Here is a 19,338-nt window from a genome sequence, read left to right as displayed (position 1 = left end):
CATGGCCGTCGGGATACCCCCACCCAGCATGGCGGCCGGGATACCCCCACCCAGCATGGTCGCCGGGATACCCCTACCCAGCATGGTCGCCGGGATACCCCCACCCAGCATGGCCGTCGGGATACCCCTACCCAGCATGGCCGTCGGGATACCCCCACCCAGTATGACCGTCGGGATACCCCCACCCAGCATGGCCGTCGGGATACCCCCACCCAGCATGGCCGTCGGGATACCCCCACCCAACATGGCGGCCGGGATACCCCCATCCAGCATGGCCGCCGGGATACCCCCACCCAGCATGGCCGCCGGGATACCCCCACCCAGCATGGCCGCCGGGATACCCCCACCCAGCATGGCCATCGGGATACCCCCACCCAGCATGGCCGCCGGGATACCCCACCCAGCATGGCCGTCGGGATACCCCCACCCAGCATGGCGGCCGGGATACCCCCACCCATCATGGCGGCCGGGATACCCCCACCCATCATGGCGGCCGGGATACCCCCACCCAGCATGGCCGCCGGGATACCCCCACCCAGCATGGTCGCCGGGATACCCCCACCCAGCATGGTCGCCGGGATACCCCCACCCAGCATGGCGGCCGGGATACCCCCACCCAGCATGGCCGCCGGGATACCCCCACCCAGCATGGTCGCCGGGATACCCCCACCCAGCATGGTCGCCGGGATACCCCCACCCAGCATGGCGGCCGGGATACCCCCACCCAGCATGGCCGCCGGGATACCCCCACCCAACATGGTCGCCGGGATACCCCCACCCAGCATGGCGGCCGGGATACCCCCACCCAGCATGGCCGTTTTGGGTGTGTGCGCGTCAGGGGCCACCGCTGACGCCTCCCGGCTCGGGGCGGCACGGGGAGTGCCCCAGGAAGCCGGGCGAGGCGACGATGGCGGAGTCGAGCGTGCGGGACGAGTGGGACGAGTGCCTGGACGCGGCCCTCCAGGTGGCCCGGCAGGCCGGCGAGGTGAGCGCTTGGGGGGTTAGCGGCGTAGCAGCAACTGTGTGGTACAATCTTGATTTGAAGCTGTGTGGTACAGTTGTGCATTGCGCCGGCCCTTTTGTCAATCCACGGCTGGGTGAGGACCTCCCCACGCCGTGCGGGTCGTGGAGGGTGGTGGTGGGGGGGGGGGGTTGTATGGACGTGGAACTTCTTTCGCGCCGTACGCAGCCCGCCGTCGTGCTAAATCGGAGATGCGGTGGAAGCGCGGCTGCTGTCAACCCATGCGGGTCGCCCCGTATTGTTGTACAGGGAAATTAAGTTTGCATGGCCATACGGCGTACGGCCGTTTCAATGCGGGAAAAATAAATATTCTGTTGTCTGTGTTTGTCCCTTGTGATGGCACTTTGTGGGATGAACGTTGAGATTTGTAAGGGGCACGGGGTGACCAGCAAGGTCTGAGTTGGTCTGTCACAAGGTAGGGCACTGATAAGGGGTTGACAGGTGTGGGGAAGCACAACAAACCAAAACACAAACAGCAGTTCTACATAAATTAGTTTTTAATTTGATTGACCATACTTCACCACTGCGCTGCGCTGGTCGGCTGCGGGGTCGGTGCAAGCGGGACGCATAGAAGTGCAGTCTAACACCAACGTGCAGTGTGTTTTGTTGCAGTGCCCTCTGCTGTTCAACAGCAGCAGCCGCAGCCGACTTGCTGTACGAAACAGGTGGACTTCACGAATCTGGCTGTCGCCTGATGAAGCTAGTTGTAATTACTGGCGAAACGTCGTACTCAGATTGTAAATGTTGTGGCTTGGCTCTCCAACACACCGGTGTGCTGTACTAGTACACTACACTATACACTACACTACACACTAGTGCTGTACTAGTAACGAATTGGCCACGTTCTGTTTACGTGACAACCCTTACTAGTTGGCTGTGTCGGGTGGTGGTGGGTTTTAACGCCACATTTATATATTTACGCGATTTAACCTAAAAAACTACTATTGCTGTACCCACTCGCCTGTACCCATTCAGACGCTGTGAAGGCTCAAAGCCCTGCTGAGCCTCAAGAGATTTGACGAGATCGGGGCGGTCCTGAGCCACTGAATAATGATCGCAGCAGCAGCAAAATCATCATCATCATCAGCTGTGACTTGTTCATTTAACTTTTCTCAGCAGCATCAGACCAATAATTATCGGCAAGCTTTTCATGGCTCAAAGCATCACCATCAACTACGGGTCGCATGTCTCCTCCGCCGTCCGTCGCGTCAAAACTCATCCACACAGTTTAGTTACAACCACATCATGGGACCTCCTTTGCCAGTACCCAAATATGAGAATAGGTTTTTCACCTTTTTTGCCAGATAAAGAGGGGAAACCCCTATTCTCTTAGTGACAACCACTTGAGCAGTCTGTGCGGCCTTCAGCGGAGGAGGAAAAGTGCACATCGACACGAATTCACTGTCTTTCTCTCTCAAGTGCAGCCCTCTTAGTCGTGGCCAGCAGCAGATATCGACATTGGCATCTCGCTCCGGAACGTTTTGCCATCCTCAATAATAAAAGTCACATCATAAGTACGCGTACTTTGTAGGATGGACGTTGAGATTTATGAGGGCACGGGGTGACCAATAAGGTCTAAATTTGTAATAAGGTAGGAGGCACTGATTAGGGGTTGACAGGTATGTCAGCGTCACCATTGGGCACCATTCGTATCGTTGTTAATTTGATCAGCACCGTCATGTTCATCGATTATTGTGGGAGTCGTCAGCAACGGTGTCATCAGTACAGCCCTCCCTGGCACCACAGTGTTCTGCAGCTGCCATCACCAACCGCCCCACCCCTCCTCCTTCGAGTTGTCGTTTTAAGTTTATTTTTATTTGTGACACGGATAATCCCGTTCAGCCAGTTTCCCCGCTAATTTGCACGGGAGATCCGTGGTGCATGAGCAACAACAGCAGTAACACAATACAAGGAGGTCCATGTTGCAGAGAACGAGTACACGGTCCTTCAGGAATACTGCACAACTAGCAAAACGAAACTACTTAATGGTCGAAAACAAAACACGAGAATAACAAAAAACTGGCGCAAATATAATGAGAGCCAAAGGTGCCAGAATAGGTTATAGGTCCTACTTCTATTACGTTTAGTTGTCCTTCCCCCGCACCTCCGATTAGCACGGTTGGCTACGTACGGGTGCGGAACATACGTACAGGTGCAAGTTAGCTCTCTGTGTTCGTCTTTACAGAGATATAAATACACGCAAATCTTAAAAGGCAGTGCAAACATTTGAAAGGCAAAGAATAGCAGACCATGCAGTATTGAAATACGGGACTTATTTATTGGACTTATATTGTACACAAACACTCAGGGGAGGAGCAGACGGTGTGCACCACGCAAGCAAGGATGGCTAGCGAGGTGGACCTCAGGGATCGGATTCTAAACGAACGAAGAGACGGGGAGAAGGCAAGAGTTGGTGGTGCCCATCTCAGGCAAGCTGAGAGGCCGCATCGGATGGCTAGGATGGGGCACGTCGTAGGAAATAAGGAAAACCACGTGGGTAAAATCGTGACGAGACATGGAAGTACCGTGGCAGAGACAGAGAGGCAAGCCTCGGATGCGGTGGCTGGAAGTGGTTAGCCATGGACATGAAGGGCTATGGAGTGGATGTGGAGATTATATTATATTCTTGCGTATGATGGCAGTATGTTCAGGGGCTAAATGCCAATGTCGAGGCCTTCTAGCCACGACGAGAGGGCTTCAGTGTGATATTGCTGTTCCTCCATTGCAGGAGCGTGCAGACTGCAGTGGTTTACTATTTGGTCCATAGTGTGGGTCACATGCCCACGGTGAGATGGTGACCAATGACAGGAGTGAGTGGAGAAACAGGACCAAGAGGGCAGGCCCCACATGAATGGGGTAAAAATGTCAGGAGCAAGTCAAAGCCACCATCCCACTCATGAACGCTGCACCACTCGTGGCCCGGGTTCTGTGTCTTGGTGCGTGTGCGTGCGTGCATGTTCAAGGTGGTGCGTGCCGCACTCAAGACTGACAAGGAAGTGCTGACAAAGAGCTCGGAGGCAGACCTCGTCACGGAGACGGATCAAAAAGTCGAAAAACTCATCATTTCATTTCTTCAGCACAAGTTCCCCAGCCACCGGTTCGTATGCCATGGGCCCCAGAGCCCATATGGAGGACACCACAGGCCTCAGCTCCCATGCGAAGCAGCCAGCGACCGGGTTTGAGTGATCATGCGTGCAAGGGGATTACTAGATGATTGGATTGGGCCCTCCTATCATGCCTTGCGTGTCACGTGACTTCACCGCACTGAGCGTGTGACGCGTACTGCCTTGTTTTAGACTGCCGAGCCTTCAACAGAGTCCACACTGATGTTGTGGCCACAACATTAACTCTTGAGTTGGTGGTTTCAAACAGGACTGTGTGCATTCCACGCTCGGTGTGGTCAAGTCACGTGACATGCAAGGCATGATGGGAGGACAAATCCAACGGTCAAAATTGTGCCTTTTACCAGCTAGAAATCACCTCTTTACACAAAGTATTATCGTGAAATTATTACTTTTATCTGCTGCCAGCCCACACTCAATTTTCCGTCTGGTTATACAGAGAATGTGAGAAGTTGGTTAAGGTTGGGGTTTGCCGAGCGGCTGGGTGGACAGAAGGTGGCACTACAGGCTTGCTCTGGCTGGGAGACCATCGCAGAGCGTGACATCACATCAAGCCACATCATTGGGCGAGTTCTGGTTTCATACATTGCAAGTGGAGGCTGGGTTGTGGTTACTTGCAGTTGATTTTGAGGTAGTGGTTTCCATCATGCTCACAATTGAATCTATTGGCTATAACTGCACCACCGTAAATGTGGAAAACAGATTAGGGCACGTTGATTGTCTGTGTCTCTCTCGGTCTCATGGGGAAAATAAAGGATGTGGTCTGGTAGAGTTGTGCAAAATGAAATTCAATTTTAGGAATTCATTCCAGGATTAAAATTTCCAGAAAACTATCGGAACAGTCAACAGCATGGGGTGCATTTGTGCGGGCGTGCGCATCGGACGGGCCACGCCACCACGCGCTTCGTGCGCCATGCCGACCGCAATGCCTCGAAGGGAGCTCGCTCATGACACTTGCCCCGGCACTCTGTAAAGAGGCTGTACGAGGGGGCTTGTGACTTTGTGCGATAGGCATCGATGTTTGGCCTTCCCCCACCCAGCGGTTCTACGAATGCCCGAGATTCATAGATTGCGACTCATTTCAAGCATCGGTTCTTTTTTTCCAATTTGTAACGTCTCTCGTCTGTTTTCTAACTGTTACCTCATTTCCATGGTCTTGTTCGCACCAATAGATTGAGCGTAACATCAGTCATTCCATTTGCGTATCGGTTGCATCAGTTGTAAGTAGTCGATATTTCGGCGCGCTGTTCAATGCGCACATTGTGATTGCAGGAATTTATTTCGCTCGGTGGATTAAGGCATCAGTGCATGTCTTGCGCACAGTCCCCTACTATGTGGACCAGTGAAGAAGTGCATTTTTGCACTTGCAGGGACACATTCGCTCATAAAGTGTCGAATATATAATTTGTACTGTGTACGTCTGCGATGTCTGAGACAAACATCCTCTGTGTGGCATTTAACAGACTGTTGGAGTAATAGGTGCTGTTTGCAAGCACCTATTAAACCGGCATGATATGTGAGGGCGTGGTTCTGGCTACACCCACCCCGTTGCGTGCCAAACAGCCCTGAGCAGGTGCATGCTATTAGCACTCGCGCCACCAGCCTGGCAAAAGGCCACACCGGGGATCTTAACCAGATCGGTGACACGGACAAGCGGTGGCACGTTTGCCACGTGTTGCAGAGGTTTGCGGTTGGGACCCAGCGGCCGGCCCGGTCAATACTGCGGCAGGTTTATTAACCATAAGTAGGCGCCGTCTACTTCACAGTGGACGTTAAAGATCTCGTTAATTTATTTGAAAACAGAGCAGGCAATGTGTGCCAGCCAGTGTCACGGTGCAACTTTGATAAATTATTTAATCGGGGAAGCCCAATTTGTAACAACGCCCCCTTCTGGCAGACTAACGCCAACTTGCTGGCTGTTGCTGCAAGTGAGCATCTGGTACCACAGGGACAGCTGCCACCGGGGTTCCCCTGGGCTGGACCGCAGCTCGGCATTGGAATGGTTGAGTGGAGCTGTGGTGTAAGGTGCTCTCTGGCGCCGAGACGCTGAGCACCATTTTACACGCCCCCCGTGTTTGCTCGTGCGATGTTTCCATGCGCGTCACGTACTCCGCGACAGCTTCATCGGAGAGGAGTCGGTGGCGGCGGGCGAGGGCTGCCACCTGGAGGACGCCCCGACCTGGATCATCGACCCTGTCGACGGAACCACCAACTTCGTGCACACGTGGGTCTCCTCTCCAGCCACGGCGGCGGCGGCGGTCGGTCGGTCCGGAGGCACGGGGGACACCGCGGGGGGAGAGAGCCGCGGAGGGCTTCTGCCGGGGTCAATCGGCTAGTCGATGGGTACCGCCACATTGCCGGGTGGGACATTCCGCGGTTAAATGCCGCCGGTGAGCCACGACTGCTTTGCCCGCGGGCTACGTCCCCCTGACCTTTCATGTAAATACCCCACCCGTCAAAGAGCGTTGAAAACGCCACTCGGACGTCAAACCCAGCAGCTTCGGCAGAAAAAGTTATTGCCGTGGCTGGAAGTGTCGCCGCGGTTCATGAATGCCCCGCCTTGGTGTCGCCTCCGTGTTCCAGGTTCCCCTTCGTGGCCGTCTCGATTGGCTTCGCAGTCAAGAAGCAGGTGGGTGGTTGTTGTCGGCCGCCCGTTATCGTCCCGTCGCCACCTCTCCCCCGGGCGTGGTCTCGCGGTGGACGACGGTGCTCAGGGGAGCATGGCCTCGGGATTTCTCAAACGCAAGAGAAACAAAACAGGGCATGCGCACGCGTTATGCGACGCTTTACACCGCTCCTGTGTGCTCAGAAGTATTTCGTGGCAATGGCAGCCAGCTCCGGCACGAGGCGCGCCTGTCGGCCGCGATGACACAACACGGCTTGGGGAGCAGAATCAGAATCTTTATCTCGACTGAAGGAATTTGATGAAGAAGAATCCAATGAAAAAGAAGCTCTTTTTCACTAATGCGTCTGCCAGGGATGAAACCAGCAACCTCGTTTCATCAATTTGGCCGCTTTCTCGCGAACAGCAACGTAACTTTGTACTCAAGTTATTTTAATCTTGGATCATCTTTACGAGCATTATCACAGAGCCAGTCGGCCACAGATCTTGCATAAACGCTTGTGACCTAAGTTGGAGAGGGCTGAAAAGTCACCTGGATTTGCAAAACATATGCCGAGCAGCGTCGCTTGTTGCCGGCTAGCCGCGGGCCTGTGGCCTACGTGCCGGGCACGTCACTCGCCGCTCAACGGCTCTCACCGACAGCACATTGCCAGCGGCGAGTGCCGTGCCGCTATCAATACACCAACGTGAGCCCACACCTCACAGCGGCCTCTAAACCTTGCCAACAGTTGCTCAGTGTAATAAATCCCAATTTAACGGTTGCCTCATAAACAAGAACTCTGTGTACAAATACAATGGTGCACACCCATTACAGCCATTTGTCAACGTTGTCCTTAATCCTAACTATTACCTTTTTGTGACATTAAGAGTGATTATATTATTAGTCATTCCTCTGTCAATCCACTGCTGGATGAAGGCTTCCCCATCAGTCATGGCGGTTGTTTGGCCTAGACTTCACCACGCCAGACAGCTTGTGCATTGAAGGAGGGTGAGAAGGAGCCATTCAGATATCCCTCGCCACTGATGTTAGCCATGGCCGGAAATGGAAGTCAAGTCACCGGGGTTCATATCGGAATTCACTCACCACCGCGTCACCACTCCCCACCCACCCGTGACATTAACATTGTCGTAAAAACTACTTGGACGTTAATAATCTTGTTTTTGGTGACATGACCCAGTGCATCCAGCGCACCGCCCTGCATTCTTTAGCGGTATAGGTCACACGCATTTGTGCAGCTTACGCGGAAGGCAAGGCAGGGTTGGGCTGCCAGGGCTAAAAGTACATATCGAGGTGTTGTGTATTATTTATGGCAACTGATTTGGGATTCGTCTCGGATCCAACGTGCCTTTCTGAAATGTTTCAAGTTACGTTTGCCGCGGAGGGTGGAGGCGGGGTGGCAAGTGGCTGCCCGTAAACCAAGCCGTGCCGGGGTGATTGCCTGCCCGGCAGATTTACGGCTCGCAAATATTATCGCCAGAAAAACAAACAGCGCACGGTGGCTTGCACGTGCACGCGCGGGCCGCGCACCGTGTGCTCGCTGGACACCGTGTACCCGCCGCGCGTGGGACGCTGGAAACTCAATGCGCCAAAGTGGCACGAGTTATTCCTAACGATTAGCCAATTTGTCTGTGTGCGTGTGTGTGTGCGTGGGTGGCGCCGGTCCTCGCGAACCCAGCTGGAGCTAGGAGTGGTGTACAGCTGCGCCTGACGACAAGATGTACTTCGGCCCGCCGCGGACGGGGCGCCCGCTGCAACGGCGAGGCGCTGAGCGTCTCCGGCAAGCACGGTAGCAGCCCCCACGGCGCCACCGTGGCAGCCCCATCTCACCGTCGCCTGCGCTGACTCGTGTTGATGTCCCGTTGCTGATGCAGTGGGATCGATTTTTAATCGACGAGTCGTTTGCATGCCTAGTAATTGGGAACGTACGGTGGGGGGGGGGGGGGGATTTGGCCCCGAGCGTCAAATCCAAGCCGACGTGTCTGACCGCTCTGCCTCGTTTGCAAGTGACGAAGTGGTGACGAGGTGGGGGCGGCCGTTCCGTTGGGAACGCTCAAAGAGGAGCCGCGTGGGTCCGTGCGCGAGCCGCGATTGGCGCCGCCACGAGACCGCCCCCCGCCTCGCGGCCCTGGCGCGGCACCTGCCGCCGCCGCGTTTCCCCCGCGGCGTTGCGTTGACCGACCCCGACGTGGAACGCCTCTTGTCACAGATCTGTCCAAAGCCCTGCTGCTGACGGAGATGGGGTCGAGCCGAGACGCGGCGGAAATGAAGACGACGTTGGGAAACATGCATCGTCTGCTGGCGACACCGCTGCACGGGTAGGCACGGCGTGGCCCGCGCGGTTCCCCGGTGGCCGTCCGGCGTCGTTGGAGCATCGAAGCCGTGACGATCGTCCCTGAGGTTCCACCTTCGCGAGAATCCGAACAGGAAGCGGTCGTTACGCAACGCCGGACAATCGGACAGCGCTCCAAAGTGGTTAAAATCTACCGCTGTGTTGTTTTTGTCATGGGTTAAATGGGGGACAGTAGAAACATTCCTGGCCAAAGTGTTTTTGTCCCCTTTGTCAGCCGTATTTAACAGGGGTTTATTAGGTAACAATCCACTAAAACCCCTCGATCGTAACAAAAGTTCCATGCCAAGTCACGTTCGGAGTCGCGTGTCGGAAGAAGCGTCGCAAGTCGAGTTTCTGCGTTGCAAGTCGATCCGTGGCGGCGTCGTGAAAACACCTCGGGAGTGCGGATCGTCGTTGAGCGGGAGGCCGCCTCTATATATGTCACTTCTTTCAGGCGAAGGCACCGCTCTTGCAGACTCAAGCCTCGTTCCGCTTCGGGGCGCTGTGCCACGGGCGCTCGTTTGCGAGCAGCTCCGCCGTGCACGGTGTCGTCACGGAGGCGGCGTTACGCAACGCGTGGTGGGGCGGGTGGTCGGATCTGGTTATGTAATTTTTGGTCCATTTTACAGGAGTACCAAAAAAGCAAGGGTGGGGCAGTGGGGTGAGTGGCCAAAGCACAACTAGGGGTGCTCCTGCTGCTGCTGCTGTTGCCGCTGCTGCCGCCGCTGCTGCTGCTGCTGCTGTTGCCGCTGCTGCTGTTGCCGCTGCTGCTGCTGCCGCTGCTGCTGTTGCCGCTGCTGCTGCCGCTGCTGCTGCCCTCCGCCAGCGCCAAATGCCGAATCTACGTGCATCAAACTTTTTTTTTCATGGCACTCTGCTCCTCCCACCCAGCTTAAATATACGCTGCCAAGCTTAGCAGTGTTCATTACGACGCTGTTTTTCAGACAGCTCTGTTCTTCACCTGAGGACGGCTGCTTGTGTTGTGGCCGAAACGTCGTGAGAATTTTATTTTATTATGTTTTCTTTTTATTATTTTATTATTTCCCTTCTATGTGACTTTACCGAAGAACCAGGAAGATACGTGCATCAAATTGTGTGTGTAATATTGGACTGCTTCCAATTTTCAGGGCGTAAAAGACTAAGCTTTAAATCATAAGTACCATTAGAGGTTAAGTAACTTCATGTACTTCAACCACTCTGCATATAATGCGACGCTTTTAATTATGCGTTCACCAGGTTATTTATTCATACTAATGCACGTAGGTTAATGCAGAGGCGTTTATTTGTGAATTGAATTGTGAGCCCGCTTAGCAACGATCTATTAAATCACGGAAGCCGTAATAACGCTAGAGGTTCTGCACACTGTTCACCGTCGCGATGTCCCAAGTGAGAGGCTGCACGCTCAGCCTGGGATGTTTACCGAGAGTAGATTTTTCACCGATGAGGAGTTGCTTCACTTATTATGGATGGGCAATGAGACAACATCAACGGTCGCGCTGACGTCGCCACGGCGCCCCTGCCAGGCAAGGTCACGCGATGTGGCTCACTGGCAGGGAGTCATGGGACAGACCCAGGTGCCATGGGTTCACCGACTGAAATGACCGGCAGGTGAACCACCTGCACTCCCTAGCTGTGTCAACTCGCTGCGTTTTAGCCGCCCCGGCGCTCCCATCGTTGTTGTGAGCATCGCCACTCAACCCTCCGTTGCCATCTTGCCAACAAGACGGCCGCCGCCCCACGTGTCGAGGTGCGGGGACGAGCGTGGAGACACACGGACCTCTCTCTGTGTCGCAGGATCCGGCAGCTCGGCTCGGCCGCCCTCAACATGTGCGCGGTGGCGGCCGGCTTTGCCGAGGCCTACTACGAGTTCGGCATCCACTGCTGGGACATGGCGGCGGCGGCCGTGATCGTGCGGGAGGCCGGCGGGGTGCTCACCGACACGGCGGGTACGCCCCGCGTCGCCGGCACCGCTCCGCCCCCCGTCACCTTTCTCATCGTCGTCCTCATCTACGTTTGTCATTTACACCCGCGCCTCCTCCCGTGCAGCATATTTCGAGGCGCCAGAACGAAGTGGCAGTTGAGATGTTCGCTCACGAAGGAAGTGATCGCGGACCAAGTTTAATGTTCGCTTGCAATGCGGTACGGACGATACGGCCATTGAGAAAACTCTCACCCGTGCCGCTTCGTCTATGACGACGAGCAACTCAAATGGCATGCAGGCTGAAACTAATTAGAGTAATGATGATGACGTTGATGCAAACAGTGGTGATATCCAGACGGTCCCCCCTCACCGCGCGTGCCCACTCCGTGTGGCTGACCGTCCGTCCTGTCCCGACCGTCCGTGCGGGTGTGCAGGCGGCCCGTTCGATCTGATGTCGCGACGGGTCATCGCCGCCAACAGCAAGGCCATCGCCGGGGCCATCGCCGCCGTCCTGGAGCAGAGGCAGCCGGAGCGCGACGACGCGGCACACTAACACACACACTCACACACTCACACACTCACACACACACCCACACTCACACACTCACACACTAACACACTCACACTAACACACACACCCACACTCACACACCCACACTCACACACTCACACACACACCCACACTCACACACTAACACACTAACACACACACCCACACTCACACACTCACACACTCACACTAACACATACACCCACACTCACACACTAACACTCTCACACACACCCACACTCACACACTAACACACTCACTCACACACCCACACTCACACACTCACACACTAACACACTAACACACACCCACACTCACACACACTCACACTCACACACTCGCACACACTCACACACTAACACACTCACACTAACACACACACCCACTCACACTAACACACTCACACACCCACACTCACACACACACACTCGCCGAGCTACGGGGGCGGCTGCCGAGGGTCTCCTCCCGGGCTCCGGGGGCTTCCACCGCAAGCGCCCGGGCTCGCCCCTCGGCTCCCTCCCGGCCACTTGACCCAAGCGGTGGAAAACTCCGGCAGCCTCCACCCCCGCTTGCTTAGAGCACGGTTGGCTACGTACGGTGCGAAGGCAGTGCAACGTACGGTATGCGCGGTGCGCGTGGAGGATGAAGGTGCAGCCCTGCAACTGCCCACCCACGCCGCTGTTGGCGGAACAGCCTCCAAAAGAGAGGGCGCGCTAGAGATGGATGCCCTCTGGAGTGGTTTGTTGGTCTCCGCCCCACGGTTTTAGACCAGATAACAATCATCTGTACCATCGTGTAGTCCGCAATCGACTGTGAGGTCCCACGAGTCATTGACTCGATGATTGAATCCGGTTCAATCCCAGCAGCGATGGGCGCACGCGGTCACCCCGCCGTGGTCCAGTGCCACTGGCAGTCGGTGTAGGGCCCAGCGTGAGGTCAGTCGGTCACCGCACGTCCTCGGGCGAAGACGTATGCACAGGGCTGGACTTTTATTTCGACATTTTTATACGTACGGAAAAAACGAACATCGATTTTTTTAAATATCACTCGCGATTATCGATGACGCTCAATCAACATGATGCAGCGGTGATCCGTTTTGAAGGGTTGAGTAATCCCATCATCTCTCTGGGGGGGTCGATAAAGTCAGTACCACATTGTGGTGAATTGAACAGCATGTTTCCTGTGGATATACTTGCCGATCCATGGGAATGTGGAATTACATCACTGGCTCCTCGGGGATGGCTGTGAGCAGGACATGAGCGCCGCCTCGATGCCCATGCGACCCGGAGCTCGCCCTCGTCTTGGTTCAGGTCTCCAGCGGTGGAGCGTGCCTGGCGCTGGTTGCTGGCCACCGCGGTGCTAACTTTGTGCGTTCCGCTTCTCGCAGTGCTCGTGGCAAACCGCGCTCGCTTGTGGGCGGCGGTGGCTCTCTCGCTCTCCCCCTCTTTTGCTCCCCCATGTGTGCGCAGTCGTCTCTTTGTACTCTCTGCGGCAGCTGCCTTGGCTGCAGTTGCCGGCGTTGCTGCCGTGATAAACAGTCTCTCCAGCCGCGGCCGAGGAGGAGGAGCCGCAGTTGAGTGGAAAAGCAGCAGCAGCAGCCACGCGGTGAACCGGCGTTACCAACAATTTTCCAAAGCTCTGCGCTCTATACATATCAAGGTGTTTTCGGCCAATTAACATTTACATATGGGAGAAAACCCACGCGTGCGAGGGGGAAACACTCGATCCCATACAGGTGGAGCAGGTGGAGTCCACGTGTTTGTGCTGCTCCTGGCAGAGCCAGTCTATGGGCTTCTCGTTATGGGCCACGGGAAGGGGAGCTTCACGCCCCGTCGGCCACGCGGTGATCACCAACCCCATCGCGGCTCCCTCCGCAGCCCTTGATTACAGGCGCCACGTGCAGCCCGGCCACTTGTTGCTCCTGTGTGTGCGTGTTCGTTGTTCCTGCTGTGGCACTTGCATCGCCGTGCTGGGCGTGCGCAGCGAGAGGCGGCGGTGCTGCGCGACGAATAAATAGAATCCGCCCGCGCGCTGCGCGTGAACTCCACTTGGCGTCTGACCTCGTTGAGAATTGCGCTCCTTGTCTCCGTGTGTCTGTGAATCCCCTGCGAGCCAGCGAGCGTGCAAATCGGGTGGTGTGGTAAAAAAATGGGGGGTGGGGGGGGGTTATGTAATTTATGCACTCTGGCTGGCTGGCCGGCCGTCTCAAGAAAGTCGTGCTCCGATCTCTGCTCCGGCCGGCCGGGAGCGTGGGTTGGATGCGATCGGAGTGGACCGGCTGGTTGGGTGTGTGCGAGCTGGTCCAGGAGCGGCGCGTTGTCAGGTTGCACGGCGCGTTGGTCGGAACGGTGTCCCCCGACGTGAAGTGACCGCGCGTGCTGGGGAACTTCCCAGAGAGCGACACGTCGCACGTCGTGCCGGATGAGGCGGGCGGTGCAACCCGAGGACGCGTCGGAGAACTCTTCAACAACAGCACGACCGCAACAAAAACGTGCGCAGTCGTGCGCACCCCGTGGAACGACCCCGGGGTGTCACGCGCCTGGCAGTCTGCGTGCCGCAGAGGAAGGCGGTGCCAAACGGAACTCTCGCGAGGGGCAGAGCATCGGCGTCTCGTGGCAGACCACTGGCCTCTTGCAAGGCGACATCGACGGAGCAACGTCGCATTTCCCGCTGTCTCTCGGCTTCACTTCACATTCCCAGGCGCCCCGCCACGAGGCGTGGCACAGCATGGCAAGGCGAGCCACGTTCGTGCCGGTGCTCGCCACGGGGGATTTTGTAGAATTTTGGGGCATTTTACGAAATCCGTGCGGAGCTCACTCTGCGTCGCCACGTCAAGAGGCGGACAGAATCCGTCTCGCGCAGCGGTCAGCGCCTTCGCGCGAGAGGAGGGCCCATCGTGGGTGCGGGTGTCGCCACGGAGCCGCCTGCCAGATGCCTTCGAGTGAATTCTCTGTTCCAGACATGATGGAGCAGCACTTCCCAAACGCGGTACGCGCACTGAGAGTGGCGTTCGTGGGCGCACGCACGAGCCAAGCGGATTTTTATGTTTTAAAATCCCAGAGCTAGAATTGTGTGGTTGCTGCATATTCACTGCAGCAGAACCAATTTTTTGTGTGTTTTACCCGCGGTGATTGGTGACCCGGCTTGGGCCATAAACTCGCTCCACGGGACAACCCGGTTTCAATCACGGGCGGCTGCAGCCTCAATTCTCACCCCAGGATATCGGCGGCGCCTCTAAACATAATAAATATATAATACACACACATAATAAATATATAATACACATATATAATACACACATATAATAAACACGGTGGCAGTTTTATGGTAATTGGTGAGCGGGCCGAGTGCGTGAGGTCACAACGCGCGTGTCACGATCCAGACGGCACTGCCACGAGGTTGACCCCGCAGTCTGGAGACGCGGACACAGCAGCCGCTGGGCCCCCCCCCCCACCTCCTGGGCTCGCTCGAGAAGCGGTCCCTAATGTCCTCCACGTGCCGCCCACGCCGATGTCCCGCAGCGCTTGGTGCTCGCCATTCGCCCCGCGCCGCAGTCCTCGTCACCGAATGGCCTCGTGCGGCCAAGGCGCAGAGGCCCCGGGCGAGTGGCGCCCCGCTGTGACGCTCATCGCAGGGCCGCCGTGCTGCTGTGTGTACTGCTACTGCTGCTGTGTGAGCTGCTGTTGTTGTGTGTGAGCTGCTGTTGTTGTGTGTGAGCTGCTGTTGTTGTGTGTGAGCTGCTGTTGTTGTGTGTGAGCTGCTGCTGCTGTGTGAGCTGCTGTTGTTTGTGAGCTGCTGTTGTTGTGTGTGAGCTGCTGTTGTTTGTGAGCTGCTGTTGTTGTGTGTGAGCTGCTGTTGTTGTGTGAGCTGCTGTTGTGTGTGAGCTGCTGCTGCTGTGTGAGCTGCTGTTGTGTGTGAGCTGCTGTTGTTGTGTGTGAGCTGCTGTTGTTTGTGAGCTGCTGTTGTTGTGTGTGAGCTGCTGTTGTTGTTTGTGAGCTGCTGTTGTTGTGTGAGCTGCTGTTGTGTGTGAGCTGCTGCTGCTGTGTGAGCTGCTGTTGTGTGTGAGCTGCTGTTGTTTGTGAGCTGCTGTTGTTGTGTGTGGGCTGCTGTTGTGTGTGAGCTGCTGTTGTGTGTGAGCTGCTGTTGTGTGTGAGCTGCTGTTGTGTGTGAGCTGCTGTTGTTGTGTGTGAGCTGCTGTTGTGTGTGAGCTGCTGCTGCTGTGTACTGCTACTGCTGTTGTGTGTGAGCTGCTGCTGTTGTTGTGTGTGACCTACTGTTGTTGTGTGTGAGCTGCTGTTGTTGTGTGTGAGCTGCTGTTGTGTGTGAGCTGCTGTTGTTGTGTGTGAGCTGCTGTTGTGTGTGAGCTGCTGTTGTTGTGTGTGAGCTGCTGTTGTTTGTGTGTGAGCTGCTGTTGTGTGTGAGCTGCTGTTGTGTGTGAGCTGCTGTTGTTGTGTGTGAGCTGCTGTTGTGTGTGAGCTGCTGTTGTGTGTGAGCTGCTGTTGTGTGTGAGCTGCTGTTGTTGTGTGTGAGCTGCTGTTGTGTGTGAGCTGCTGTTGTTGTGTGTGAGCTGCTGTTGTGTGTGAGCTGCTGTTGTTGTGTGTGAGCTGCTGTTGTTTGTGTGTGAGCTGCTGTTGTTGTGTGTGAGCTGCTGTTGTGTGTGAGCTGCTGTTGTTGTGTGTGAGCTGCTGTTGTTGTGTGTGAGCTGCTGTTGTTGTGTGTGAGCTGCTGTTGTTTGTGTGTGAGCTGCTGTTGTTTGTGTGTGAGCTGCTGTTGTTTGTGTGTGAGCTGCTGTTGTTGTGTGTGTGAGCTGCTGTTGTTTGTGTGTGAGCTGCTGCTGTTGTGTGTGTGAGCTGCTGTTGTGTGTGAGCTGCTGTTGTTGTGTGTGAGCTGCTGTTGTTTGTGTGTGAGCTGCTGTTGTTGTGTGTGAGCTGCTGTTGTGTGTGAGCTGCTGTTGTTGTGTGTGAGCTGCTGTTGTTTGTGTGTGAGCTGCTGTTGTTGTGTGTGAGCTGCTGTTGTGTGTGAGCTGCTGTTGTTGTGTGTGAGCTGCTGTTGTTTGTGTGTGAGCTGCTGTTGTGTGTGAGCTGCTGTTGTGTGTGAGCTGCTGTTGTTGTGTGTGAGCTGCTGTTGTGTGTGAGCTGCTGTTGTTGTGTGTGAGCTGCTGTTGTTTGTGTGTGAGCTGCTGTTGTTGTGTGTGTGAGCTGCTGTTGTTTGTGTGTGAGCTGCTGTTGTGTGTGAGCTGCTGCTGCTGTGTACTGCTACTGCTGTTGTGTGTGAGCTGCTGCTGTTGTTGTGTGTGAGCTACTGTTGTTGTGTGTGAGCTGCTGTTGTTGTGTGTGAGCTGCTGTTGTTGTGTGTGAGCTGCTGTTGTTTGTGAGCTGCTGTTGTTGTGTGTGAGCTACTGTTGTTGTGTGTGAGCTACTGTTGTTTGTGAGCTGCTGTTGTTTGTGAGCTGCTGTTGTTGTGTGAGCTGCTGTTGTTGTGTGTGAGCTACTGTTGTTGTGTGTGAGCTGCTGTTGTTGTGTGTGAGCTACTGTTGTTGTGTGTGAGCTGCTGTTGTTTGTGAGCTACTGTTGTTGTGTGTGAGCTGCTGTTGTTTGTGAGCTGCTGTTGTGTGTGAGCTGCTGTTGTTGTGTGTGAGCTGCTGTTGTTGTGTGTGAGCTGCTGTTGTTTGTGAGCTGCTGTTGTGTGTGAGCTGCTGCTGTTGTGTGTGTGAGCTACTGTTGTGTGTGAGCTACTGTTGTGTGTGAGCTACTGTTGTGTGTGAGCTACTGTTGTGTGTGAGCTACTGTTGTGTGTGAGCTACTGTTGTGTGTGAGCTACTGTTGTGTGTGAGCTGCTGTTGTTGTGTGTGAGCTACTGTTGTGTGTGAGCTACTGTTGTGTGTGAGCTGCTGTTGTTGTGTGTGAGCTACTGTTGTGTGTGAGCTGCTGCTGTTGTGTGTGAGCTGCTGCTGTTGTGTGTGAGCTGCTGTTGTTGTGTGTGTGAGCTGCTGCTGTTGTTGTGTGTGAGCTGCTGTTGTTGTTGTGTGTGAGCTGCTGTTGTTGTGTGTGAACTGCTGTTGTTGTGTGTGAGCTACTGCTGTTGTGTGTGAGCTACTGCTGTTGTGTGTGAGCTGCTGTTGTGTGTGTGAGCTGCTGTTGTTGTGTGTGAGCTACTGTTGTTGTGTGTGAGCTACTGCTGTTGTGTGTGAGCTACTGCTGTTGTGTGTGAGCTGCTGCTGTTGTGTGTGAGCTGCTGTTGTTGTGTGTGAGCTGCTGTTGTTGTGTGTGAGCTGCTGCTGTTGTGTGTGAGCTACTGCTGTTGTGTGTGAGCTACTGCTGTTGTGTGTGTGAGCTGCTGTTGTGTGTGTGAGCTACTGTTGTTGTGTGTGAGCTACTGCTGTTGTGTGTGAGCTGCTGTTGTTGTGTGAGCTGCTGTTGTGTGTGAGCTGCTGCTGTTGTGTGTGAGCTACTGCTGTTGTGTGTGAGCTACTGCTGTTGTGTGTGAGCTGCTGTTGTTGTGTGTGAGCTGCTGTTGTTGTGTGTGAGCTGCTGCTGTTGTGTGTGAGCTGCTGTTGTTGTGTGTGAGCTACTGCTGTTGTGTGTGAGCTGCTGTTGTGTGTGTGAGCTGCTGTTGTTGTGTGTGAGCTACTGTTGTTGTGTGTGAGCTACTGCTGTTGTGTGTGAGCTGCTGTTGTTGTGTGTGAGCTGCTGCTGTTGTGTGTGAGCTACTGCTGTTGTGTGTGAGCTGCTGTTGTTGTGTGTGAGCTGCTGTTGTTGTGTGTGAGCTGCTGTTGTTGTGTGTGAGCTGCTGCTGTTGTGTGTGAGCTACTGTTGTTGTGTGTGAGCTGCTGCTGTTGTGTGTGAGCTGCTGTTGTTGTGTGTGAGCTGCTGTTGTTGTGTGTGAGCTGCTGTTGTTGTGTGTGAGCTGCTGTTGTTGTGTGTGAGCTGCTGTTGTTGTGTGTGAGCTGCTGCTGTTGTGTGTGAGCTGCTGCGTGTTTGCGCTCATGCGAGTGGAGGAGGCGCGTGCTTTTGAATGAAAGACAGCAGCCGCATTGTTTATCTCCACAACACAACGGCAGTGATGGATGTAATTCCTACCAGGGGTGGTGGTGGTGGGGGGACAATTACAATTGTTGCGTGAGTGCGTGCTGGGTCCTGTGCGCCCGGCCGTGTGAGCGTTGATAGCGATGGTGTCCCTGCGGGATACCAACGCACGTGTGTGCTTGTATATATACGGCTATGACAAAGCAAGAGAAGAGTTTACCCTTTGTGGCAATAAAACAGCGGGTGTTAAGGTGTGCAAACACCAAATATGCATGGAATAAAGTCGGCGCTAACCACACGTACTTGTGGTGAACATCCACACAAACATGCTGTGATAATGTACTCGCGATGTCTTTGAAACTGATTGCCCTACACCAGAGACAGCCTTCTTTATGGCCTAGTCTTTCTGGCCTAAATATGAATAGGTAAACCTATTATTTTTCGATTTAAAGCTTTCGTGACTGCAGGGATTCATCTTGGTTCTTTCGGTAAAGTCACGTAGAATGGAAATAATAAAATAAAAAAACAATAAAAATAAAACAATAAAATAATATGATTTTACTTTATTATTATATTATTTCATTATGTTTTATTTTTATTATTTCCATTCTACGTGACTTTACCGAAAGAACCGAGAAGATACACCTATTATTCTTATTAGGCATACTTTATAATGGCAAAAAGGTATCATGATGTATGAACGTTGAACTTCTTTCGCACCGTACGTAGCCGGCCGCGCTATTCGG

At 54.6% G+C, this 19,338-nt stretch overlaps 1 protein-coding gene across 1 annotated transcript; it reads left to right on the top strand.

Annotated features, from left to right (window-relative positions):
• Window positions 1-848: 848 nt before the first annotated feature.
• LOC133354827 (inositol monophosphatase 1-like) lies at window positions 849-13,614 on the top strand. The gene is given in 9 exon segments (XM_061571975.1): window positions 849-985; window positions 3,985-4,118; window positions 6,263-6,367; window positions 6,727-6,772; window positions 8,443-8,469; window positions 8,472-8,553; window positions 8,974-9,082; window positions 10,891-11,042; window positions 11,452-13,614. Coding segments are annotated over 9 exon segments (852 nt in total). The 5' UTR covers window positions 849-907; the 3' UTR covers window positions 11,571-13,614.
• The last annotated feature ends 5,724 nt before the right edge of the window (window positions 13,615-19,338 follow it).

The sequence above is a fragment of the Lethenteron reissneri genome, chromosome 49 (assembly GCF_015708825.2).
Source record: "Lethenteron reissneri isolate LAM-NWPU_2019-01 chromosome 49, ASM1570882v1, whole genome shotgun sequence".
Taxonomy (NCBI): Eukaryota; Metazoa; Chordata; class Hyperoartia; order Petromyzontiformes; family Petromyzontidae; genus Lethenteron; species Lethenteron reissneri.
This window is presented reverse-complemented; position numbering and strand designations above follow the sequence as displayed.